Raw genomic sequence first — 26,026 nt, 5'->3', positions numbered from 1 at the left:
ATGTTATTATTGTTATTGTTGTTGTTATTATTATTATTATTACTGTAGATTTCACAGCTGCCAGATCTTTAGCTGGTTGTTGGCCTTCATTACAATTCGAGCCTCACCCAGAGGCCTAGGAAGTTGTATATTATTATTATTATTGTTATTATTGTTATTGTTGTTGTTATTATTATTATTATTACTGTAGATTTCACAGCTGCCAGATCTTTAGCTGGTTGTTGGCCTTCGGCTACAATTCGGACTCGCAGGGCCTGGGAAGTTAATATATTATTACTATTACTATTACTATTACTATTACTATTACTATTACTATTATTATTATTATTATTATTATTATTATTATTATTATTATTATTGTAGATTTCACAGCTGCCAGATCTTTAGCTGGTTGTTGGCCTTCATTACAATTCGAGTCTCACCCAGAGGCCTAGGGAGTTGTATATTATTATTATTATTATTATTATTATTATTATTATTATTATTATTATTATTATTATTATTATTATTATAGCAAGATTATATGTTTCAATTATTTCCTTGTTTTTTTCGGCTTAGGTTTGTCAATGCACTTAATAACTTGCTCTCTTTTTCTGTTTCCAGATTCTTTTTTTTTTAATGTGGATTAATGCTTATTTTTTATGGTCGTTTTATTATAGCGTGGGTTGTTGGGTTTTTTTTAATACAAATGGTTATACTTAAAGGATCAACGTTGCCTTCTAGGGGTGGCCAACCTATGGCGCTGCAGATGTTCATGGACTACAGTTCCCATCAGCCCCTGCCAGGGGGACTGTAGTCTATGAACGTCTGGAGTTCCATAGGCTGGCTACCCCAACCCCTTCACCATTGTTTGAAAGTGGATTTTGCTATTCCGCACAGTAAAATCCAGTTTCAAAGTGGATTGAAAGTGCATTATTCTGCATGTGCGGAAGAGGCCTTTGTTTAAATCTTGAGGATCTATTTGTTAATTTGTTTAATGGGTTAGAATTGTTCCTCACCCTTTCATGAGTAACACCAGGCTCACCCTGAGCCGCTTGGATTTTACAGCCTTGCTTGCATGCAGCAGCATGGAATTATGGGAGATCTCTACGAACATTCTAAAGGTGACAGTTGGACAACAGTTGCTCCCTGACTCTTGCTGAGGAAAGATGTTATGTGTTCGGTTAATCAAAAGCCTCTGACTGAAATGTTTAATATGGTGGAGACTATGCTTGAAATTGTGACCAAACGATGAACAGTGAATGTATCGATGTATATAATCAGTGGTGGCAAACCTATGGCACTCCAGATGTTCAAGGACTACCATTCCCATCAGCCCCTGTTCATGTAGTCTGTGAACATCTGGAGTGCCATAGCCTCGCCACCATGGATATAAGTAATACTTTGCTTATGTATATAGTCTATTTCTCTCTCAGTTTAAGAAAAGCTCTCTTATGTTTATGATTTCTGAAGTAAAAAGGCTGATCTTTAGCAAAATAAACTATTCATATCATGAAGTAACGTACAAAACTACATTCTGCTCGTTACTCTGCAAACAGGATTGTATACAAATACACCTGTTGACCTTCAGAGCCTGGCATTAGTCAGGAAAGGGTAACAAATCTAATCGATTTAATAAATTAATACATAAATCCTCACCATTTAAACGAAGACAACTAAAACAGCACAAATGTTTTTATTCTTGCTGTTTTATTGTAATATAACAAGTCGTATTGATTACTGGCATTTTGGTAATGATTTTTGTTACTTTTTAAAAACTTCTATTGCAGTTTCACGCGCACAAATTTTATTATATGTACACAGGGTCCAACTCAGTGTTGTCAGCAAGCAACTGTTGGTCCTTTGTTGTTTATTACAGTCGCATCCAAAGTCAAAGACTGAATATGCTGTATTTTTCAGCACAGCAACTTTGTAATGTAGATTACCTGAAAGAAGTTTTTTGCCCAAGTATGAGAAGTTTGAATCCGGATTTCCTGACCCATTCTTGCTGTACAACACCATGTTGAATGACTGTATAATATCATTGTTTTGCTGTCATTATTATTATTATCCTAATTACTTATTGTCACTAAAAATATTAGGCAGTTACAAGTCAGTAGAGGTAAATGGGAAACATTCCTCAGAGTCCACCACGCAAATCTGTAGGTATTTCCCAACCCAGAACTGGCAACCCGAACTCTGATACATCTTATTTGTTCACTACACTTTGCTAATCAACCATGGCCTCTTCCGCACATGTGGAATAACGCACTTTTAATCCACTTTCACAATTGTTTGCAAGTGGATTTTGCTATTCCGCACAGTAAAAGCCAGCTTCAAAGTGCATTGGAAGTGGATTGAAAGTGCCTTATTCTGCATGCGTGGAAGGGGCCCATGGTAGAGTAACGTAGGTTCTCCATGTTAGAACCTTTCTTTTACCTAATGCTTCAGGTTATGTTTACAGTAACGTGCAGTTCTGTCCCTTCATTTGTGTGGGATCTTTTCTCTTAGGCGTCCCATAGCAAAGAGGTTTTGACGAGGAACTTGACGAGAGATTGCTGTATCCATCTTTTCAAAAAATGTTTCATGAAATGAAAGAGCGGGCTGGAGGAAAACCAGAATGCCCCCAAACAGGATTATATGACGACAATCGGGATCTGGGTGCCTTTTGGTTAAATTTCTGCTTACAGGAGACGTTGTTACCAGGAAAACCATGGCATAAGGTATTCAAGCAAGGCCTAGCTGTAAAGTATGTCTTTATTTTACTCTCTGTGTCTTAACTCATGGGTAGGCAACTTTTATAGCCCAAGCCACCCTCAACCCGCACCACATCCCCACCTCAGTGACATTACTAGATCAGTGATGGCAAACCTATGGCACGGGTGCCAGAGGTGGCACTCAGAACCCTCTCTGTGGGCACACACAAACAGAGTTCATCATGTGGGGGGAAATCGCCCCTCCCCCCCACATACACACATCTAGGCTGGCCTGGCCCACTGGGCTCGATTATTAGCATTAAACCTAAGACCTAGTTTTGGGGAAACAGCGTAGGTAACCTTGTTAAGCGCTGTTAAACCCCACTGATTTTCATGCAGAGAACTAAAGTGTGATCCTTTACCTGGGAGTAAGCTCGATTGCTGGCAACGTGGCTTGCTTCTGAGTAAACCCACCTAGGGTCGTGATTCACCCGTTCGAAGAGTTGCATAGTTGCTTCAAAGCACAGCCACCGACTTCCACCAAGCTTACTCCCGAGTAACGCATGCCTCAGAACCAACCATTTTTCTTAACTAAAACCTCAGTATTCAGGTTAAATTGCTGTGTTGGCACTTTGCGATAAATAAGTGGGTTTGGGGTTGCAGTTTGGGCACTCGGTCTCAAAAAGGTTCACTATCACTGTAGTAGATGGTGGGATGCTGGTAAACAGAATGGCGGACAGATGAGACTTATACTTGGCCAGATGTAGCCCTTATAGTACTGCATCATTTCAGAGAATTGCCTTGGACTCAGCTTGTGGCTGTGGAGCATGGAAACTGATGATAGGCTTAAACCATGTTTGTTGCCTTCTCTTATATCGCTAACCCCAGCAGTCACAGAACTCTCTCAGCCCACAGGGAGGCAGGCAATGGCAAACCACCTCTGAATGTCTCACACACACACACACACACACACACACACACACACACACACACACACACACACACACACACACACACACACACACACACACTTTTCCAGATCATTTATGAACCAATAGCTGTAATACCAGTACTAATTTTCATGAGACTGTACAGTGGCGTAGGAGGTTAAGAGCTCATGTATCTAATCTGGAGGAACCGGGTTTGATTCCCAGCTCTGCCACCTGAGCTGTGGAGGCTTATCTGGGGAATTCAGATTAGCCTGTACACTCCCACACATGCCAGCTGGGTGACCTTGGGTTAGTCACAGCTTTTCAGAGCTCTCCCACCTACCTCACAGGGTGTTTGTTGTGAGGGGGGAAGGGCAAGGAGATTGTAAGCCCCTTTGAGTCTCCAGCAGGAGAGGAAGGGGGGATATAAATCCAAACTCCTCCTCCTCCTCCTCCTCCTCCTCCTCCTCTTCTTCTTCTTCTTCTTCTTCTTCTTCTTCTTCTTCTTCTTCTTCTCACTTAACTTTGAGAGAAATATTTCCTCCTCCTTGCTGCTTCCTGTTCAACCAGTTTTAAATCCAAACACCACCTCCTCCTCCTCCTCCTCCTCCTCCTCCTCCTCTTCTTCTTCTTCTTCTTCTTCTTCTTCTTCTTCTTCTTCTTCTTCTTCTTCTTCTTCTTCTTCTTCTTCTTCTTCTTCTTCTTCTTCTTCTTCTTCTTCTTCTTCTTCTTCTTCTTCTTCTTCTTCTTCTTCTTCTTCTTCTTCTTCTTCTTCTTCTCACTTAACTTTGAGAGAAATATTTCCTCCTCCTTGCTGCTTCCTGTTCAACCAGTTTTAAATCCAGTTCTCCCAAGACTGTTTATTTTGAAGGCTTTGAAAAAAGGACCTGCTCGTAAGCTTTTGGAAGTACAAATATATTAAACCTACTAGATCACACACATCTGCCGTCTTGTTCATCCTTTCAGAGAACTCCAGCAGGTTTTTTGGGGAGGAGATTTTCCTGAATCTCATTCCAAGGACCAATGGCAATTAACAATATATCAATCATCAAGTTATATGGGCTAAGCCCCATACCCTGTTGGAGAACCAGCATGGTGTAGTGGCTGAGAGCGGGGCACTCTAATCTAGAGAACCAGGTTTGATTCCCCACTCCTCCACATGAGTGGCGGATTCCAATCTGGTGAATCAGGTTTGTTTCCCCACTCCTGCATGGGAATCCTATTGGGTGACCTTGGTCTAGTCACAGTTCTCTCTGAATTCTCTCAGCCCCGCGTACTCCACAAGATGTCTGTCGGGGGGAGAAGAAGGGAAGGCCACTTTGAGGCTCCTGAAAAGATTTAGAAAAGCAGGGTATAAGAACCAACTCTTCTTCTGGTCCTGTTCCCACCCACCAAACACCAATTTCAGTTAATATCTCAGCAGGGGTGCTGTGTGGTTTCCGGGCTGTATGGCCGTGTTCTCGCAGCATTCTCTCCTGACGTTTCGCCTGCATCTGTGGCTGGCATCTTCAGAGGATCATCCTCTGAAGATGCCAACCACAGGCTCTAGCTAACGTCAGGAAAAAACTCTCTTGGCATCACAACCCTTAACTCCCAACACCAATATTCGACACGTGAAAAGCCTTTGACAATACATTGAATATCTCAGCAGTTGGTAACTTTTCTTTCCGCCCCCAAGTTCCCCTCAGAGAGGGCTTGTGGCTGGACCTTCTGCAGAAATGTTTCCCGGGACTCTCCCAATCTTCTCACAGGCTGTGCTTGAGGCAATCCTTGCAGTTTAATGCATCTGATCCCATGAGCCAAATCCAACTTGCACTCAAACTGTGTCCCTGTAGGGCAGAAAAGAGCCATAGCTGGGCCTTTGTGGTCTGTGTCATTCATGTGACCCGAGATGTGATACTTGTATAGGGCGGTTTCTGACATTTCTTGACTGTGTTCCTGGGAACATTTTCACATAGAGAGACCATCCTAAGGTTTGTGCTGGGTTGAGGGTGTGTGTGCCTTCACATCGTGAGTTAATGTGAACTTGTAGGATTTTCAAAGCAAGAGATGTTCAGAGGTGGTTAAGAACATAAGAACATAAGAACAAGCCAGCTGGATCAGACCAGAGTCCATCTAGTCCAGGGGTAGGGAACCTGAGAAGCTTGGCTCTCAGATCAATTTCAGGAACTACAAGTTTCCCATCCAGCCTCTGTCCAGCATGGCCAATTGGCAGCCATGATGGTAGAATGGTAGTTACGGACCATGCTGGTGAAACTGATAGAGTAGTCCCCAGGATTCTACAATCTAGTCAACTTTCTCTGCTACTCGCAGTGGCCCACCAGGTGCCTCTGGGAGCTCACATGCAGGATGTGAAAGCAATGGCCTTAAGAACATAAGAACGAGCCTGCTGGATCAGACCAGAGTCCGTCTAGTCCAGCACTCTGCTACTTGCAGCGGCCCACCAGGTGCCTTTGGGAGCTCACATGCAGGATGTGAAAGCAATGGCCTTAAGAACATAAGAAAGAGCCTGCTGGATCGGACCAGAGTCCGTCTAGTCCAGCACTCTGCTACTCGCAGTGGCCCACCAGGTGCCTTTGGGAGCTCACCTGCAGGAGGTGAAAGCAATGGCTTTCTGCGGCTGTTGCTCCCGAGCACCTGGACTTGCAATCTCAGATCAAAGAGGCATTTGCAATCTCAGATCAAAGAGGATCAAGATCGGTAGCCATAAATCGACTTCTCCTCCATACATCTGTCCAAGCCCCTTTTAAAGCTATCAATGGTTCTGCCATTGCCTGCCTCTGCATGGGCTGAGAGAGGTCGGCGAGAACTGTGTCTGGTCCAAGATCACCCAGCAGGCTTCATGGGAAAAAGTGGGCAACTGAACCCATTCTCCAGATTGGAGTCTGCTGCTCTGAATTGGAAAGCAAGTAACTCCTGTGTATGTGACGTTCATCAAAATGTATGACTCTTTTAGGTTTTAGAAAGGCTGGAAGCTGCTCTGGCTGCTGAGATGAAACATCAGCTAAAGGACTCAACGCGACGAGAAATAGTTTTCCATCTCCTCGGTCAAAGTTTTGTCAGAAGATATTTTGGCTGTTGTCCTGGTGCTTCCGATTTGCTAGTGAGTATGCTGTGAGCACGGAGGGAAGGCAGCATGGTATAGCTAAAGTTCGTCAGATCTTGGAAGCTAAGCAGGGTTGGAACTTGGAAGGGAGACCTCCAAGGAAAGCTCTGCAGAGGAAGGCAATGGCAGACCACCTCTGTTCAGTGGAGTAGCGCCCAGGGGGAAGGATAGGGCATCTTGCCCTGGACGCATGCCAGTGTGGGGGCAGGGGCGTTCCGGGGCAGAGGTGGGTACGGGCACAGGGCACACGTGCCCCAGGTGCAGTTCCCCCTTGCTCCGCCCCTGCCTCTGCTTCGAAAGCTCCTTGCTGGGGTTACCATAAATTGGCTGTGACTTATTGGTGCTTTACGCACACGCGTGCACTGAGCAGAGATGACCCAGCCTCTGTCAAGTTCATCGTTGCAGTTGTGGATATCCTGTTGAAATCAGTGGTGGTTCCAAAGCCTGGCTGGATTGGACCTGGTGTTTGGTCTGTCTGGGTCGAAATCCAGTGATGCAACCCCAGCTGTCCAAAAGAGGTTTCCCATGGACCCTTGCAGGCTGGAGAAGTGCCGTCTGCACTCATGAGGCTTTATGGGCCAGAGCCAGCAATGTGGATTGAAACATACGGTGAACACATAACCAAAAGGCTGTGACTGTCCATGTTCACTCTTTATTCTCACCTCATGCCTACAGGTTATTTATAGTGCAGTCCCAAGCAGAGTGGCACCCTTCTGAACCCATTGACTTCAGTAGACAGGGCCCCATCTGAAGGAAGGGGGCCAAAAGGGTTTGTGGGAGCGACACGCCCTTGCACCGGCATGTTTACCCTCCCCTGGGCCTTTGACCACATTATGGTCACTAACCAACTGATAATCAAAACTTGTAACAAAACCAAAAGGCCACTATATGCAGCATTCCTGGACATCAAGGGGGCCTTTGATTCTGTCCCAAGAGATAAGTTATGGGTTAAACTTGAAAAAATGGGTGTAGAGAGTAGATTGATCTTCCTCATCAAGATGCTGCACCACAACACAGTTTGTCAGGTCCAATGCAATAAGGAGAAGAAGAGTTTGGATTTATATCCCCCCTTTCTCTCCTGTAGGAGACTCAAAGGGGCTTACAATCTCCTTGCCCTTCCCCCTCGCAACAAACACCCTGTGAGGTGGGTGGGGCTGAGAGAGCTCCAAAGAACTGTGACTAGCCCAAGGTCACCCAGCTGGCGTGTATGGGAGTGTACAGGCTAATCTGAATTCCCCAGATAAGCCTCCACAGCTCAGGCGGCAGAGCTGGGAATCAAACCCGGTTCCTCCAGATTAGATACATGAGCTCTTAACCTCCTACGCCGCTGAGGAATCGCTTACACCAAAAATATTTGTCTCCAGGGGAGCAAAACAAGGCCGTGCCCTCGCACCAGTTCTTTTCAATCTGATTTTGACCCTCCCCTGGGCACTTACCCTGCCAGAGAGGCAAACCTGCTGGTGTGCAGCAGCATTGGATGCTGCACCACCATCCCAGCACCCCTGCCTCTGTTACCAGCATAGCAGGGATGGTCTGGGGACGTGGCCAGGGGAGGAGCCGGTGGCAGGAGATTCAGACTTGTACGACCCAAGAGGCTTAAGAACATAAGAACATAAAAACAAGCCAGCTGGATCAAACCAGAGTCCATCTAGTCCAGCTCTCTGCTACTCGCAGTGGCCCACCAGGTGCCTTTGGGAGCTCACCTGCAGGATGTGAAAGCAAGGGCCTTCTGCGGCTGTTGCTCCCGAGCATGTGGTCTGCTAAGGCATTTGCAATCTCAGATCAAAGAGGATCAAGATTGGTAGCCATAAATCGACTTCTCCATAAATCTGTCCAAGCCCCTTTTAAAGCTATCCAGGTTCGTGGCCATCACCACCTCCTGTGGCAGCATATTCCAAACACCAATCACACGTTGCATGAAGAAGTGTTTCCTTTTATTAGTCCTAATTCTTCCCCCCAGCATTTTCAATGAATGCCCCCTGGTTCTAGTATTGTGAGAAAGAGAGAAAAATTTCTCTCTGTCAACATTTTCTACCCCATGCATAATTTTTTAGACTCCAATCATATCCCCCCCCAGACATCCCCTCTCCAAACTAAAGAGTCCCAAACGCTGCAGCCTCTCCTCATAGGGAAGGTGCTCCAGTCCCTCAATCATCCTCGTTGCCCTTCTCTGCACTTTTTCTATCTCCTCAATATCCTTTTTGAGATGCGGCAACCAGAACTGAACACAGGACTCCAAGTGCGGTCGCACCACTGCTTTATATAAGGGCATGACAATCTTTGCAGTTTTATTATCAATTCCTTTCCTAATGATCCCCAGCATAGAGTTTGCCTTTTTTCTTGGCTGTGGGGAATCTGTTTGGTTGTGCAGACCTCCCTGCACCACTGAGAAGCCTCTCTGGGAGCTGCAGGGTGACGCAGAGTCGGCGCCACGGCCACCTGCCTTGCTGTTTGGATGGGGCTGCCCGACTGGTTGTTACTGTTGAGGATTGCACTCTTAGCAACTTTCAGCCTAGCGCCATCTGTATTTTGTCATTACTGCCAAACAGGCAGTAACTTGAAATGCTGACTAGTGGGGAGGAAGAGAGTGTTTACAACTAAATGGCTCCTCCTTGTAGTAGAAAACTACACTTTAGCGTTCACAGCAGAACAAGTTCATGATGTGTCCAGAGAGTTGCAGATTATTACCCAGATTATTACTTACATTGAGGTGCTTCCTGAGGGAAACCCCCTCCTCAAAAACTGAGATTCTCAACCCAAAGTGGAATGAGTTTCAAGTTAATAGTGCCTTTTTCCTTCCACAGCATTCCTATCAGAGGTGGGATCCAGCAGGTTCTCACAAGTTCCCGAGAGTGGGTTACTAATTATTTGTGTGTGCTGAGAGGGGGTTACTCATTGGGTCCGCTTTCCCATCTCCACGCCCTTGCCTCCCCAAGAGGCATACTGCCTTTGAACGTGAAGGTTCCATATAGCAATTGCGACTCATAATGTAACTCCCTGAATTGGGTTAATCCCTTTCAGGTACTGCAATTCATTGATTTTCAGCCTTTCGTACCTTTTATCTCACCAGTCTCTACCAAAGAACCTGTGTGTTTCACCATTGCTGTGTTCAGATTTGTGGGCATTTTCTATAATGTGATGATGATTTAGAAATGACCTGGTGCAAAAAATGTTTTGGGGGGTCGTGGTGGGGTGGCTGCCCATGGGGGGGGGCATCCAACTCAGGTTTTGCCCAGGGCTCAGGTTTGCCTAGGTACGCCTCTGCCCCCTTTGGTGAGGGGGGGCTGGCGAGGGAACCTGTCACTAAAATTTTTGGATCCCACCACTGATTCCTATCCATACTCATTTAAAATAATTTTCTGTCCCTAGTCCTCTAAGGACACGAGTGAGATAAATAAACTGGAAGAAGATGCCAAGACCTGGCTACAGGATCAGTGCTTTAAAGCGGCAGAACGCGTTCATCACCACTTCAGCCTTGGTGAGTTGCGACTCCTGATACAAGCATGACGTGTTTTTATCGGCCTTAATCATCACCCAGAACAGCAGCCCAAGGTAAAGTTGCGCAGGCGAACGCAGCTTGTCGGCTCACATTCTTCCTCCCTTCATGTGTAGCACCTAGCTTGAAAAACCTTGGCTCAATGTGCTGTGTTGAAGCAGGTTATCCTGTGCAAACTGAAGTTTCTTTGCTCCCTGCAAATGGAGATTCTAGACCTGGTTCAATGTCAGCTGCAGCTGTGTGCAGTTCCCCATTCTCCAGGGAAAATTAAAAGTAGATTAATCCAAGTTTCAAAACGAACCGCAGCTTTTCATTGCGGATTCAACATCTTCACTGCACCAATTTTCCAGGGAAGACTTATAGGCCTGCATCAGATTCCAGCAACGCAACAATCCCCACAGCCGCGTGATCGGCTTGGCGGGTCTTGGCGGGTCTCTCCTGATTGGCTGTCGTGCCATGTTGGGGCGGGAACTTTTCTTCACGTCATCACGTCAGTCGGTGAATACGAAAGCGATGACAGTCCTTTCCCACAAAAAAGGTGACCCAGCAGACCCCAGCAACTGGAGGCCCATCTCCCTGTGCAGCACCATGTACAAGATGTACGCCAGCTGCCTCGCCGCCCGCATCGCTGACTGGGCCATCGCAGGAGATCTCATCAGCCATCAGCAGAAAGGCTTCATGTCCTGCGAGGGCTGCCATGAACACAACTTCGTCCTACAAAGTGTGCTTGACACCTGCTGACGTTCCAGAAGACAATGCGCGCTAGCATGGTTGGACCTCTCCAACGCCTTTGGGTCCATACCACACGAACACATCTTTGTGAGACCGTGCGCAAGGCACCTCCTCTGAGTTTAAACGTGATACCGAGCGTCCCCTTGCTCTCGTTCTCTCGTCAGAGAGGTTAAACGTTAGGCCGAAACAGAAGGAGCTGAGCGAAATGAAACCAAACAAATAAAAACCAAAAGAAATGCGGTAGCTGCCCTGTGATTGGAGGGAAGCAGATGTGCATACATGTTTATGTCAGTTTAGATGGGCTCTGCTCTCTCTTCTCTAAGACATCGAGTAAGTCACAGTGACTCGCTATTACCAAGTGACTCGCCCAAGGTGAACATCTTTGCTAAGTGGGGTTTTTTGAGCACAGCCTGCAACGCTCTTTGCTTTACTGTTGTCGATACTTTTTCCATTATGATTTTATTGAGTTTTTAATTAAAATCAAACGGGCAAACGGAATGAAAAATAAAAGGAGGAATCTCTGTGTGAGTTTGGAGGCAATTACAGTTTGAATCAGGGAAAGTCCTGCTGTTTCCAAATTGACTCTGCGTGGTAGAAAACCTGGAAAAAAAATATTGCTCTGTTAGACACACACACACACCCCTTCCAAATTAAGCTGTGGCGGCTTGTCTTTTTCTTCTTCTTTTGGAGTATTGCCTCGGATTAGTTTGCATGTGAAAAAGACATCTGTTTTCCTTCACGTTAATAATATCACCGTTTGAAAAGAAGCAGGGGGAAGAACACTTCCCGAAAGTTAAGTGGGGGATCGATTCTGTATTCCTGACGCACCAAGAGCTCCCCATGTGCATTCATGGAAAGGGGCGGGAGTAAGTTTAGGACCATTTATGAGTCGATGCCAGCGTTGCAAATTTGCTCTGCTGAGAAGTCAGTAATTCAGAGGCAGCTGCAAACAGGCTAGTTCTTTGAAAGGAGAGTGTATAGGAGATTTATGGAATTCTTCTGTTATGAAACCCATTTATTTACAAATGTACAAGCTGAGCATGAGAAAGTGTTACCGCTGCCCCGGTAACATAAAGTGATTTCTAGGAGTGATTTCAAGTGATTTCAGCTCGTGACAGCAAGGCAAGGAGGAAAGGCGCAGGAGACCAGAGTTTCTTCGAAAGCAGGGAGGTTCTTTATTGGCCAGTGATTTCTTGGCACAGGTCAGCAAAAGGACCCCCACATGGCTGTGCATCAGCCCCTTTTATACATTTCCCCAGTAACCCAGAAAGGGGGTGTAGGGCAGTCCCACCCCCATAGTGCAAAAACCAGGAAGGGGGCGGTCTCCTTCCATCTAATACAGAGAAAATATCCTAGAACACCAAAGGGAGAAAACAATCCTTTTGCACATGCTGATGAGATCAAATCCCAGAGGAGAAGCTTGCACCTTCTTGCCTGAGGTGGTTCCTTGGGAGTGTTAGACAGAGACAAGTTTAAATGATCCAATTAATTTTTGGATCCTGAAAGTAAAAATGTGAACAGTCCAATGAGCTTCTGGATCCTGAGAGTAAAACTTCAAACAGTCCAATAGCAAAACAGGGTGACATTTTCCAACAGCCAGTCCACACCCTGAGTCCATCCTTTGTTAGTCAAAAGGCCCTTTTGTTGGTGAAGATGGGATTACCTGGGTGTTGGTCCAAACTGAATTCCAGGACTAATTTCCTTGTCCCTTAATATCAGCTGTTACAAGCTGCTGCTTTTTCCAACAGATACAGATATCTAAAATAACATTTCTAAACTTAAACATTAGAGGAAATCTTAAAGAACCTCCAATACAGTACAAGCCCATTTACATATAAGCAAGAGTATTCTAAATTAACAAAACCTTAAATCAACTGGAGAACCTAGCTAAAGTATAATCCTAAACATTTGGCAAATAATAAATCCAACACTGAGGGGCTTACATTACATCTTAAAAGGGACAAAGGCAAGAAGGAAACCATGTGAAACATCAGCACATTCATATATACACGTTCTTTCCAGGCCTTATGGAGACTTTTGGACAACACTGGTCTCTTTGCTCTGATCCTTAGCCAGTGTAGTTCAGCGATAAGCTCAGGAAAATATTTTCCTGGCGGTAACAAAAGGAGGCAGGGGTCCACAAGGGGCTGTTCCCTTAAGCAGTCTTCTCATCCCCTTGAACAGGTCCCCTCAGAGCATTTCCTCAAATATGGACCCTTTTCACTCAAGCCTGCGCTGGCTGCCAAACCGTTTCTGACTAACTCTCACTCGCGCAGTTGGGTTGGGTTGTGAACTGTCGCAGCTAGTAGCCTCTAGCCTTCCTTTGGTTCCAGATGTGCCCATGAGCTAGCAGTCCTTGCAAATATTTTCTTCACCTTCACAAAACAAACGTTTGCTTTCTATAAAACAGATGCAAAAGGATCCAAGCGGGCTCCCGAAATGGTTCGTTTTCTGAATGACGTCTACAACATTGTTGTGGCAGAGACAGAGTTGCTTTTGGCCACCTGTGAAGTCCAGCACAAGGTAGTTCATTCTCCCATTTTGCTGATCGCTTGATTTTGATTATTTGAATTCCAGCAGCATGAGGGACGGGCATGTTTTGGGGTCCTTCTTGGGCAACTCTGGGCCACCCAGAGTTGGGGCAACGTCGAGAGATAAACCATCTTAGAGGAATTTTCCAGTTAAGTTCACTGTTCTTTGGTTCTCTCCTGGTGTTAGCTACCCCCCTCCCCCCACGCTGAGCATTTGTGAGAATTTGCAAGTGTCTGTCACAATCCTGACAAGAAGGGGTTAACTATGTGCATGCTAATTAGTTACTGAGGTCATAGTTGTAGGACCAGTTCAATTGTTAAGCCATTGGCTAGTTAAGCAGACTTTGCTTATGTGAGACTAGGCAGGTAGGTCAGAGGTTATAAGGTTATCTATGTTCCTTTTGTCTCAGTCAGTCATGAGATTTTCTTTGTTGGAGATTCACCTTAAGAGGTGAATCTGTGCCTTGCCTATAGGCACCATGTGGCACTACGTGGCCCTATGCCCGTGGTGGCGAACCTTTGGCACTCCAGATGTTATGGACTACAATTCCCATCAGCCCCTGCCAATTTGCCATGCTGGCAGGGGCTGATGGGAATTGTAGTCCATAACATCTGGAGCGCCAAAGGTTCACCACCACTGCCCTATGCAATGTAACCGAGTTTGAACTAGACTAGAAAGTTATTCTTTGTTTTATTCTATGTGACCCTGTTTTTTCCCTTTTGTTAGTAAGTAAGCAAGCAGCAGTGGCGTAGGAGGTTAAGAGCTGGTGTTTCTGATCTGGAGGAACCGGCTTTGATTCCCAGCTCTGCCGCCTGAGCTGTGGAGGCTTATCTGGGGAATTCAGATTAGCCTGGGCACTCCCACACATGCCAGCTGGGTGACCTTGGGCTAGTCACAGCTTCTCGGAGCTCTCTTAGCCCCACCTACCTCACAGGGTGTTTGTTGTGAGGGGGGAAGGGCAAGGAGATTGTAAGCCCCTTTGAGTCTCCTGCAGGAGAGAAAGGGGGATATAAATCCAAACTCTTCTTCTTCTTCTTTTTCTTTTTGTATAACTCCAGCAATTGTCTCAAGGTCTCTTTTGTTCCACACTCTGCTCATTCACAAGTTAAAGGATCTAAATTTCCCAACAGCATTACTCTTCAAAGCCATCTACGCAGGCCTTTTCATTAGCTCACACAGTTGAGCTGTGAATTTGGCATGGGAGGGGGAATTCATTCTAACTCTGGAAAGTTCCATCAGTACTGCCCAGTGATTGGTTAAGGAGGTCAGGAAATGCCGGCTAGCGTTTTTCTGTAAGTATAGTTAGTTAGAAGAATCCTTATTCCATTTACCTGTTTCTTCCTCCCTCTCCTTGCTAAACCCAGGCAAAGCTTATTTGCTGCCTCTGAACATGGAAGCTCCCTTTAGTCATGGTGGCTGTTAGTCATTGCTAGACCTCTGCTCCCCGATTTTGTCTGAGCCCCATTTAAATACATCTAAAATCATGACTGTGAACCAGCATGGTGTAGCATTTAAGGTGTTGGACTAGGACCTGGGAAAGCCAGGGCTCATTCCGCACATGCAGAATAATGCACTTCCAAACTGCTTTCAGTGCTCTTTGAAGCTGTGCGGAATAGCAAAACCCACTTGCAAACAGTTGTGAAAGTGGTTTGAAAACGCATTGTTTTGCGTGTGCGGAAGGGGCCCAGGTTTGAATCCCTACTTCCACCGTGGAAGCTTACCGGGTAACCTTGGGCCAGTCACATATTCTCAGCCCTGGCCCTGCTAGTATTTGGATTGGAGACCTCCAAAGAATACCAGGATCATGACACAGAGGTAGGCAATGGCAGCCCAATTATCTTGCCTTGAGATCCCTCAGGGTTGCAATCAGTCAGCTGTGACTCGGGTGCCAAAAAAGGGACAATATTTGCACTTCATTCTTCTCCATGAGTAGTAACAACTTTTCACTTCTGTGGGGGCCTGCTCTTTGCCCCAATGACCTTGGTTATGGACGACTGAGGGCGTTTTCCCACTTACCTTCTGCCCCGCGCTACTGTAGCCAAGTAGCGCGGGGTCCCCTGGCACTCCCCACTACAGGGGCGGCGACAACGCAGCCGCTCCGATGCCGATGCTGTCGCGCCCCCTCAACGCATGTCATTCCTGGTGCTCTTCAGAACGGCGCCTTTTGATGACCCCCCGCAGAGTGCGGGGTTGTGGGGAAGCCCGGGTGTGCACCAGAAATGAGGCGAGCTGAGAGAAGCGCGCGGCATAGGGGGCTATGAGTAAGTGGGGAAACGCTCCGAGTTGAGAGGAGGTGGATATGTTGTGCTGAGCTTCCAGGTGGAGGAATGGGATTTAAAAAAAATCTAATAAGTACCCAGAATTCTCAGCATCCCTGCCAAGCTACCTTTACCATTCATTTACTACTTTATAACGACTTCTGCCCTAATAGGAGAAAAAGCCTCAAGAATGTGAAGCTGACTTCAGAGTATTCCATAGGTCAATGGGAAGAAACCCTCAACAGTCCTCCATGGCCTTCAAGAGGCCCAAATCCATTGAAAGTAAAGACATCCACCTGGCTTTACTGAAACGAACATCTTCTCAAGCAAATGGAGAAGGTTCTCAAGTAAATGGAGAAGGTACTCGCAACGTATTCACAAGACTCAACATGCTGGTTCTCAGACCTGCATATCTTGGTTAGAATGCTTGATTTTTAAACATTCTATCTGTTTTCCATGCTGCACTCAAATCCTCCCTCATCCCTGGCTTAGAGCTATATTCATTGTTCTTAGATTTGTTGAGAGGTATTAAAACACATTTCTAATACTGCCTGCCCACCAACAAATCTAAGAACCTTTGCCTCATTTTACATGCTTTATTCTGGCTCCGGGTTTGGATTTTATTGTTGAAGTACTGTGGATTTGAAAATGTTTACCCTTAGAAGCTTATCAGCACTTCCTCTCAAAAGGATCGGGCATGTTAAACAATCCACCTAAAAGTCACTTCCTCTGCAGTGCTAATCTTTTCCCTGCAATTCTCAGGTGCGTAGAAGCGTTGGGCACATCCTGAGGCACGCTTCGCTTTTGTAGGGTGACAAGGTCTTGGCTGGTGCTCTGCGTTTTCTGCCTTAGAAGCCTCCGGCTGCAACATGCGTAAATTCTGCTTCAGATGAGCCAGAACAGTGATGGCGAACCTATGGCACGGGTGCCAGAGGTGGCACTCGGAGCCCTCTCTGTGGGCACGCGCGCACAGAGTTTGTCATGTGGAGGGTGGAAAATCACCCCCCCCCCACATCTAGGCTGGCTTGGGCCACTGAGCACAATGTGCGCACACTGCGGTGAGCAGGGAGGACTCGGCTGGCGGGCCTGGTTCCTGTGCTCCGGGTGGCTGTTGCCGGGGGGGGGGGGGGCACGCAGAGGAGGCAAAGATGCTAGAGAGGCACAGAGCGGTGTGTGTGGGACTTGCTGGAGGCTAGAGCAGGCTGGCCCCTGCTTGAGCGGGTGGGGCAGAGGAAGAGGGAGCCAACCAGTTTCTTCTAAAATAAAAGCTCAGCATTCAGGTTAAATTGCCGGGTTGGCACTTTGCAATAAATAAGTGGGGTTTGGGTTGCAATTTGGGCACTCGGTCTCTAAAAGGTTCGCCATCACTGAGCCAGAATGTCTTGGCACAGAAGCTGGCTTCTGTTTGGCAGGACGTTTGAGTTACGTTAGGGCGGAGTTCTTGTTTTTAATGCAATCTTGGTTGTACTGAGAATCGTAATAATATAGAGCTGTATTGTTGAAGGCTTTCAGGGCCAGAATCACTGGGGCATCGTGTGGTTTCAGGGCTGTCTGGCCGTGTTCTAGTAGCATTTTCTCCTGACGTTTCGCCTGCATCTGTGGCTGGCATCTTCAGAGGATTTGATGGTAGTAAAGCAAGTGGGGTATATATACCTGTGGAATGTCCAGGGTGGGTGAAGGAACCATTTGCCTGTTAACAAGTGTAAAGGGCGCAATTAGCAAGCTTGATTTGCATGCGTTGGGTGGGATCCACCCATTTAGCATGTGAGTAACCATGAAGCTAGCGTTGTCAATTAGTGAGGGCATCTGCATTGTAGTAGCCTGGCCTTTTTGATCCCTTTCATTGCTTACTGCCTATAGACTTCCTTTGTCTGGGTGGTGTTCATTAGTCACTGTCTTGATTTTAGTATTGTTCAGTACTGAGAAATTTAGAGCTGGTGAGATGGTTTTAGCATCCATGCATCCCAGATTCTAATTCCAACTCTGCCATGCGAGCTTGCTGATAACCTCAGGCCACTCACATGTTGTCAGCCCAACCTACCTCTCAAGATTGTTGTGAAGATAAATTGATGGAGAATTATGTAAGCAGCTTTGGGGGAGATGGAAGGTATAAATTTTTTTTTAAATGAGTAAAATGATATGGATATACACTTTGGCCAAATGTAAGGGCTGCCTCCTGAATGTAGAAAAGGTGTTCTCTAGTGCTGTCCCCTCCTCAGCCCACCTGCAAAGTGTGAACACAGAGGGGTACACCGAAAAATGCACGATGTGAAACAGCTTTCAATCAGGGCTAACTGAGATACCTGCAGTGCTAGTGTTGTGCTTCTGAGGTCTTCATTTCCAGTCCGAAAGGCCGGCCTCTTTTTGAAGGGTTTTTCCATCTCCTTTATGAGAATGTAAAAAAGACTCCAAAGGCAGGCACGAGTGTTTTCTTTCACCACACTGAGAGCTAAAAGACTCTCTCCCTTCTCTTTTCCAACTGAGAAGGCCTGCTTCATTGACCCTTCAAGCGTGAAGCAATTGGGTACGCAAGGCTCGCTAGTACTGTCGCCCAAGCATCTAGCACGTGAAGATTAATTTACGGTGGAATATGCATCACTTTGCAAAATTAATGCCATTCTGCATGCTCAATTCAAGTGCTTTATGGCGAGCTTTTTGGCTGCGAGTCTCTGGAGTGTTTTAAATATTTTGAATTGGAAGCCAAATAATTCAATTTTAACGGTAAATGCCGGTTATACAAAAATGTGAGGAATGGAAGGAAATAGAGATCATGTTCCCTGGAAGCATTTATAGAAATGCAGGAGTCAGTCATCCTCATGAAGGAAGACGTTGGTCGATTCTGCACTTGGGTTATCGACCTAAGTTCGAGCTGCGTTCGACCTAAGTGCTCCACACAACCACTGGGATCGACATGGTTTTGTACCAGCTTCGCCCCGTGTAATGGTCAAATTTCCAACTCCGGTTGGGAACTACTACTTTTTCAGGGAACCACGCTCGAACTCAGCTCGATTCCAGTAAAGTGCGGAATCTCTGGTGCCAGGAGTCCCCCATTCAGCCAATCACAGCTGAGTGTTTCGGGCATGCGTACAACTGGCCAATCAAAAAACGCCACCTTCGTCCCTCCATTCCTGTGGCAGTTTTTTAAAATAACGTGTGTGGGGATAGACGGAACATGGCCATAGAACAGTAGCCAATCGGAACGGAGCGGCAAAGAGGCACAGGATGATTCTGCCCCCCGAGCTGGGATCAAGCCGGTTGCAGTGGTGAACAACAATGGCTTCGACCTAGGTTAGTACCCTTCTCAGGGAACTGGGTCGAACCTGTTTTACTCGTGTGCGGAATCGCCCATTGTCTGGTATCCAAAGAGTCACTTCAGGCCAACCTGGGGGTCGATATGTGCCCAGTGGGATTTTTGACCTATTTCTAACTATATTTTTCATACTCAGCACAGATTTCCAAAATGGTTAGCTCAATAGCACTAGGGAAATAAACATTTGGGAAATACATCTCTAGAGTTCCCAAAAGTTCACAGAGCCCTTTGTACCCCAGTTTATATTTTATCATTAGCACACCCCCCCTGCCTCCGGCTGTTTCAGATCAGGAAAATGATGGGAGCAGAGGAGGCTGGAGAGCCTGCATGGCATAGTGGTTAAGAGTGGCAGACTCTAATCTGAAGAACTGGGTTCAATTCCCACTCGTCCACCGGAAGCCTGCTGGGTGCCCTTGGGCCAGCCACAGTTTTCTCAGTGCTTTCTCAGCCCACATGGAGGCAGGCACGGGTCGGGCAACTGTGCCTACCTTAATAGGCAGCAAGCAGTTTCCATTAAAGTTCTATTGAAGCTCTCTGCAAGGCCATTGTGCTTTGGATAAGGTGACCAGATTGTCACCTTTGTAAACCGGGACCCGGGTGGGAAACAGGGCAGGAAAAGGGGAGCGCCCCAGAAGGCAGTGCGGCAGCCTTCCAAAAATCGGGACGGTTCAAAAAACCCGCGGGGCGCGGGACAAATTGTTTTAAGGCGGGACTGTCCCGCCAAAAGCGGGACGTCTGGTCACCATAGCTTTGGAGTATATGTTACTAATCTGGCATTCTGTATGCCTTTACTCTCCAAGTACCTTTGGAACTCGCTGCTGCTATACTCAGTCCCATTGTCTGTATACAAAATCTGTGGAGCTTTGCCAAATTTGTTTCGCACAGCCGCCACATCACTTTTGAATTTCCCTGACACTTGGTCTTTAGATCTGATGAGATACACATATGCAAAATGGCTTGCACTATCAATAAAACTCAGCACATATTTAGCACCACCAAGTGATGGGGCTAATGACTCAATTGAGTCACTCTGTACCTTTTCCAGAATTTAAGTCTCCATTGCCTCATCTTGGACTCTGGCTGCATGCACTGTGCTGTCAGGTTCTGCACCAGAGTCCTCTGAGTCTGGGCTCACTCCACCTGGAGGTATTAAATTTGAGGGGGCCTGATGGCGCCTGGGGCAGTGATGTCAATTTTGGGGAGGAAGAGCCAGGCCTTTCCTTGACTGCTTGGTGACAATATCAGGTGTGGTCAAGTTGTGAAGTTTTCTGCGCCACCCTGGTCAGGCTGGAGGAGGAGTTAGGCCAGGGGTAGGGAACCTGCAGCTCTCCAGATGTTCAGGAACTACAATTCCCATCAGCCCCTACCAGCATGGCCAATTGGCCATGCTGACAGAGGCTGATGGGAATTGTAGTTCCTGAACATCTGGAGAGCCGCAGGTTCCCTACCCTGAGTTAGGCCCTCCTCCTGGGATGGACTTGGAAGTCCTGTCTGTACACTTCATCTGTTGTTGTCAGGTTTTGCATCCGAGTCCTCCGAGTCCTTGTAAGTACTCATGACAGTGGATATTTTCTTGTGCCTATTTCTGATGTCTTTCATGGAGGCCGCTGGTTTTCCCCACAGCAGCTAGTGAGGGGAGCAGTGATGGTGCAGCCCAAAATGGCGGCGGTGGCTCAGGCCCAGAAGTTTCTGTCTGGAAGGAGTCAGCCAGTGGCTCCTTGAGTGACATTTTGGTGCAGGTTGAGAAGTAAGTTTGGGTGGGATACGTTTATGCTGGTAGAGAAGTAGCAAGGGGGGAAAAGTGCCCGGTGCGCTGGTGCGTCCTCTGCCCTGCCCAGGAACGTCCCCGTCCCACCCCGGAACGCCCTCGCCGCACCCCCACAGGGGCACGTGCCCGGTGAGTCACCCTCCCCCCCACCCCTTGGAGTTACACCTCTGTGCAGGGGCAAGGCAGCAGCACAGGAGCTTCCTTTACGGAGGTAGAGAGTGGCTTCCCTGGGGAAAAACTGTTAGCCCTGATGATGGAAAGTTTGTCAGCCTCCAGGGACAACTGGTGCACATGGCACGTTGGGAAGGGCTCCAATGTGGGGGGCTTATCCACCTTCCGTGATGTTCTCTCCCGTCACTCTGTTCTTTTCTGGCCTTCCGGTTTGCTCCTTCTGATGCCTTTCCCAGGCAAGGTTGCTGATGGCCTGTCCCTTCCCCTGGATCAGGAGCAGTTTTCAGTTCTGCCCTGACCCTGGGTGTCTTCAGACACATGGGTGAGTGGTCCAAGAGAAATGTCTGGGAATATTGTCTCTTGGAAATGTTCTCTGCACAGGCCCCACCGACACCTGCTCTCTGCAACAGCCAGTGGCTCGGAGCTGCCGCTGATGCTGCCTTCAGGAGGGCAGGTGCCTTGAGTAGCCCCGCCCTGGCTCGGCTGACTTGGTGGGTGTTTCGTGCTTCCTATTTCTTTTTATGGAGGCAGGAGGGTTTCCCACAACAGCTAATGATGGCGCAGCCCAAGATGGCAGTGGCGGCTCAGGCTCAGAAGTTGCTTTCCGGAAGGAGCGAGCCAGTGGCGTCTTGTGCGACACTTTGGTGCAGGGGCGAGGCAGCAGTGGAGGAACTGCCTTGACGAAGGTGGACGCCGGCTTCCCCGGGGCGAAGTTGTTGGTTTTGATTTTCTCATCAGCCTCCAGGGATAGCTGGCACACGTGGCATGCTGGGAGGGGCTCCACCTTCGTTGGTGTTTTCTTCCTTCGCCATGTTGGGTTTTTTGGCCTTCCTGACGTTCCTTCCTTTCCCAGGCCTGTCCCAGGCCAGGTTTTTTAATGGCCTGCCCCTTCCCCTGAGTCAGGGGCAGTTGTATTTTGCCCTGACCAGTGTGGGGAAGGGGCTCCAGGGACAAGCCTGGGAAGGTTTTTCCTGTGTGCATCCCCCCCCCCCCCCAACGTCTGCACACAGCAGCAGCCTGTGGCTTGGAAGCCAGCTCCAAGCTGCCCATACACCCTATCACAGTGATGGCGAACCTTTTTGAGGTCGAGTGCCCAAACCGCAACTCAAAGCCCATTTATGTATCGCAAAGTGCCAATACGGCAATTTAACCTGAATACTGAGTTTTTGTTTAGAAAAACAACTCATACATTACCATCGTTTGAAAAGAAAAACACAATGACAGAGCTTCCAAGATATAAATAACTTTTATTTTATAAACAAGTTTATATAAACAACAACTTTTATTGTATAAACAACTTTTTTTATTGAAAGGTTGAGATGTTTGCATTTGGCGTAGTCACGGCAATTAATCGCGATTTCTGCTACTGTTGCATGCATGCTGATAATTTGTCTATGTTTGGCTCATACTTTTGTAAGTTTGCGGGAGCAACACATGTACAGCACTCAGGTTATCTGTGAGTCTGTTTCTTCGCGTGTCCAGATTTTATATAATTCAAAGCTGAGAAAACAGCTGCTCCCACAAGCATAAGATAACCCAAACCAAGAAGAAAAGCAATTCCCAGTTAACTTCATTGATTTTAAAAAATTATTTGGCGAGAGATTTCCTCACTTTGACGGATTTCATTTTTTTCAAAACTGGCTGTGTTCTCCTCTGTCATCCCTTCTATCTTCTCGAATTTATGTTTTCTAGATAGACCTTTTTTTGAAATTCCAACAGCTCGCGTTTCTCCAGATTTTCCAAATTCCAGCCAATCCGTTATGCAGGAAAGATCAAGTCTTTCAAATTTGAAAGCTTTTATCTAGAGGAAAGTAAGAAAAGGACAGTGTTGCCTCCATCTTTAGCGGAACTGTAAAAAATTGTTTACTAAAATTCACATTTGCAGCTGCTACAATGCTAGAAAATTCCTTGTAGATTTCCTGATGGCTTGTAGGATTGTCTGCAAAAGTTGTAGGAGCCTCAAATGCATTTTCAGTTTTGGGAAATATTTCAGCTGCCCACTTTCCAAGATCTCTTTCAAAAAACCTGCAGCTTTCTCTCAAAATGTTTGCTGTTTTCCCAACACCTTGTAGCTGAGGTAGGTGAGGCTAAGAGAGTTCTGAAAAACCATGACTAGCCCAAGGATACACAACACAATTCATGCGTAGGAGTGGGGAAACAAATCCAGTTTACCAGAAAAGAGTCCACCACTCATGGGAAGGAATGGGGAATCAAACCCAGTTGTCCACATTAGAGTCCACCATTCTGAATCACTAAACCACACATGAGGCAGCTTCACATGTACCACTGGAGCTGTTTCACCCTTACTTGTGAACACTGGCTTACTGAGTCATTTCAAGTATACTTTATGAACCCTTGCATGGCACACCTCCCCCTCCCTCCGCTAGGGTGAGTGGGCCATATCCAGATGCTGGGCCCCTCCCCCACCCTCCCTTGCATGCCACCCCTCACTCCCAAATTCAGCTTAAGCCAATTTATGACTAAAAGAGTGGGTGGGGTGGGGAAGCAACAGATGGAGTTGCTTTGTCTGGCTTTTAAGAGGTGGGAAAATAAAACAAAGCATGTTCTATGCCAATTTAAGTGGTGCCTCCTCCCCACTTGCCTGCTTGCCTGCCTTCCCTCTTTTTGAGCCCATTGGGCTGGGCAAAAAACGCTCAGGAGACAAACCCCCAAGCACCCTGGGCCAGAGGAGCTGCTCCCCTGCTAGCCTGCAGCATGGCTATATACCACACTGGTGCTGAATGAGCTTCAGAAATGCCACTAACCAGAAATTAATTTCTCCTCAATATGCTCCAACTTACCTAAAATTATACATGAAAACTGTTACTGAAAATAATATGTCTTGACTGCTTAAACTGGATCATTCAAAGTTGGCAGAGGGGAAAACAAAACAATTGGGAGTACACAACCTAAGCTACTACTGAACTGAGAAAAATCTTGACATTCAACATACTGAAGCGCCCAGTGTTTCCTTTGCCACATCACCTAATGGCCAGTCAAAATAACGGAGCCGCTGCTCTCGCATGGAAACAATGGGCAACATGTTTATCAGTGTTCATACACTCCTCTTGTGATGTTTTAGATCATTTTTCCTGTAGGTTGTACCGTCAGGTACTGAGAGGTTATTTTCATGATCTCCAGACATACAAGGCGAAAAAGCTTGTGTTTACTGTTTCATCTGACCTGACTTCACGCAGTGTTTCAATTTGTTCAAGCCTTCACCTTCTCTGGGTTTCATACCTGGTGTTATTTCACCCCTGATTCTTCTTTCCTCCTCTTCCCTTGGAAGAAATGCACAAACTGCATGCTAATGCTTGCAAGTGCAACTTTGAATGAAATGCTGCTTGCTTCCGGAAGTAAACTTCGCACAGAGCAAGGGAGCTTGACAGACTGGCCATTGATGGCATTATAAGAGCTTTGAAAAAAGGTTTGACCACAGGAACTATACCGCGACCCAAAGCTTTGGGCTCGCTGATTGCCAACTCTGCAGCAGCTTGCCAGAGAGCTCCCACCCTTTCTCCCTCTCCACAAGCACCCGGTTCCACACAACGAAGCGGCGTGCTAACCTTTTCTGTAAAGCCCACAGAAGGCAAACCTGCGCTATGGAAGGCAAAGGCTCCGCCAAGAACCCACCAACCGCTTGCGGGCACTGCGGGGAGAAGGGCGTCAAGCGGCCGACTCACGAGAAGTGCTGCTTGGTGTCCGGCTGTCTGCGAAGCGGAGGTGGGGAGCCTGTGTGCTTTTCGCTGCCGTCGCGCTGCCTCCCCTGCTGGCCTGGCGCTGGCTGGGCTGTGGCTGGTGCTGCGCTGCTGGCTGGGAAGAAGAGCAGGCAACCAGCCTACCGGAGCAAAGGAGAGGCCGGTTGGTGGCGGCACAGCGGTTACTTCAATGCCAGCCGCGGGGCCTGAAACCTCTGCCCCACCTCTGCCCACGTCGCTGGTGTGGCGGCTGGTTTTCGCTGGCGTCCTCGGCGCTCCACCATAGCGGGACGGAGATCACGGTGGAGCCGCCGCCACCGTATACCGAACCGCCCGCCCGCTTTTACCTCCTGGCTGCTGGCTGGCTGGCTGGCTGGCGCTGCCGGAAGCGAGCCGAGCGAGCGAGGCTGGCGAAGAAATTCTGGAGAAGCAGCCCAGAGATGCAATACGGAGGGGAAGACCCCGCTCAGAAGGCAGTGCCGGAGGAAAAGGGCCGGCCCAGAAGGAGTGAACACCCCAGAATGCAATGCAATGCAATGCAATACAGTACGGCCAATGCAATGCGGAGAGAACTTTTAGGAGGACCGGGCAGCCTGTGGAAGCGAGAGGGGAAGGGGAGGGGGAGCTTTGGCATTCAACGTGTCGGAGGAAAGACGCCTTGATTGCGTGCCACCACCTCCAGCACCGCAGCGTGCTTCATAATGGGAGACCATCACGGCCCTATCATGATTCTTGAAGCACCTCCATGCTCCATACCTAGGCTGACCAGCCGTCCCGCTTTTGGCGGGACAGTCCCGCCTTCGCACAATTTGTCTCGCGTCCTGCAGCTTCTTTCCATTGTCCCGATTTTTGGGAGGCTGCCGCACTGCCTTCTGGGGTGCAAGGCAGTGTGGAAGCCTCCCCCGCACGCGGCCGCAGGAGCACGGCTTTCTGGGGTGCTGCCGTTTCCCACCCTGTCACAGGGCGGGAAATGGCAGTGCCCCAAGGCACCAATCGCTCGCGACTACGCGTCTTGATGATACTTGCAGCAAACCTACCCCCATCCCGGGTTCACAAGGTGACCATCTGGTCACCTTATCCATACCAGCCCCGGTAAAGTACAATTCTGTTTTCCCTAAAACACCGCCTCCATCTTACACTTCCCTGCGATTGGTTTGAGGAACCTTTGTCCCGACGTCCAAAGGGTCCTCAACAGGGGAGAAAGGCTGTAATGACAGAACCAATAACCAAATCAGATTACTGTTGGCCTTTCACTAAAAAGCCCAGAAGCCTTTGCTGCTTTGCTAAAAATTCCAATTTAGATCACAGACCTAAAACTGCTTGCACGGCACGCGAACCAAACCAAAGTCGG

At 47.5% G+C, this 26,026-nt stretch overlaps 1 protein-coding gene across 3 annotated transcripts in view; it reads left to right on the top strand.

Moving 5' to 3' along the window:
* The window catches only part of LOC125445875, a 49,976-nt gene that overhangs the window by 412 nt on the left and 23,538 nt on the right, over positions 1–26,026 (top strand). For 2 of the 3 annotated variants that reach the window (XM_048519299.1, XM_048519298.1), the window contains exons 2-6: positions 2,491–2,702; positions 6,561–6,707; positions 10,080–10,188; positions 13,349–13,461; positions 15,902–16,145. In XM_048519299.1, the coding sequence (XP_048375256.1) occupies positions 2,559–2,702; positions 6,561–6,707; positions 10,080–10,188; positions 13,349–13,461; positions 15,902–16,145 (757 nt within the window). In that variant the 5' untranslated portion in view covers positions 2,491–2,558. The remainder of the gene's footprint in view (positions 1–2,490; positions 2,703–6,560; positions 6,708–10,079; positions 10,189–13,348; positions 13,462–15,901; positions 16,146–26,026) is intronic. The other variant, XM_048519300.1, reaches the window with a different exon arrangement.

This window comes from Sphaerodactylus townsendi, linkage group LG16, assembly GCF_021028975.2.
Source record: "Sphaerodactylus townsendi isolate TG3544 linkage group LG16, MPM_Stown_v2.3, whole genome shotgun sequence".
NCBI classification, from domain to species: Eukaryota; Metazoa; Chordata; class Lepidosauria; order Squamata; family Sphaerodactylidae; genus Sphaerodactylus; species Sphaerodactylus townsendi.
The sequence above is the reverse complement of the archived record's forward strand: the minus strand, read 5'-3'. Positions and strand labels throughout refer to the sequence as shown.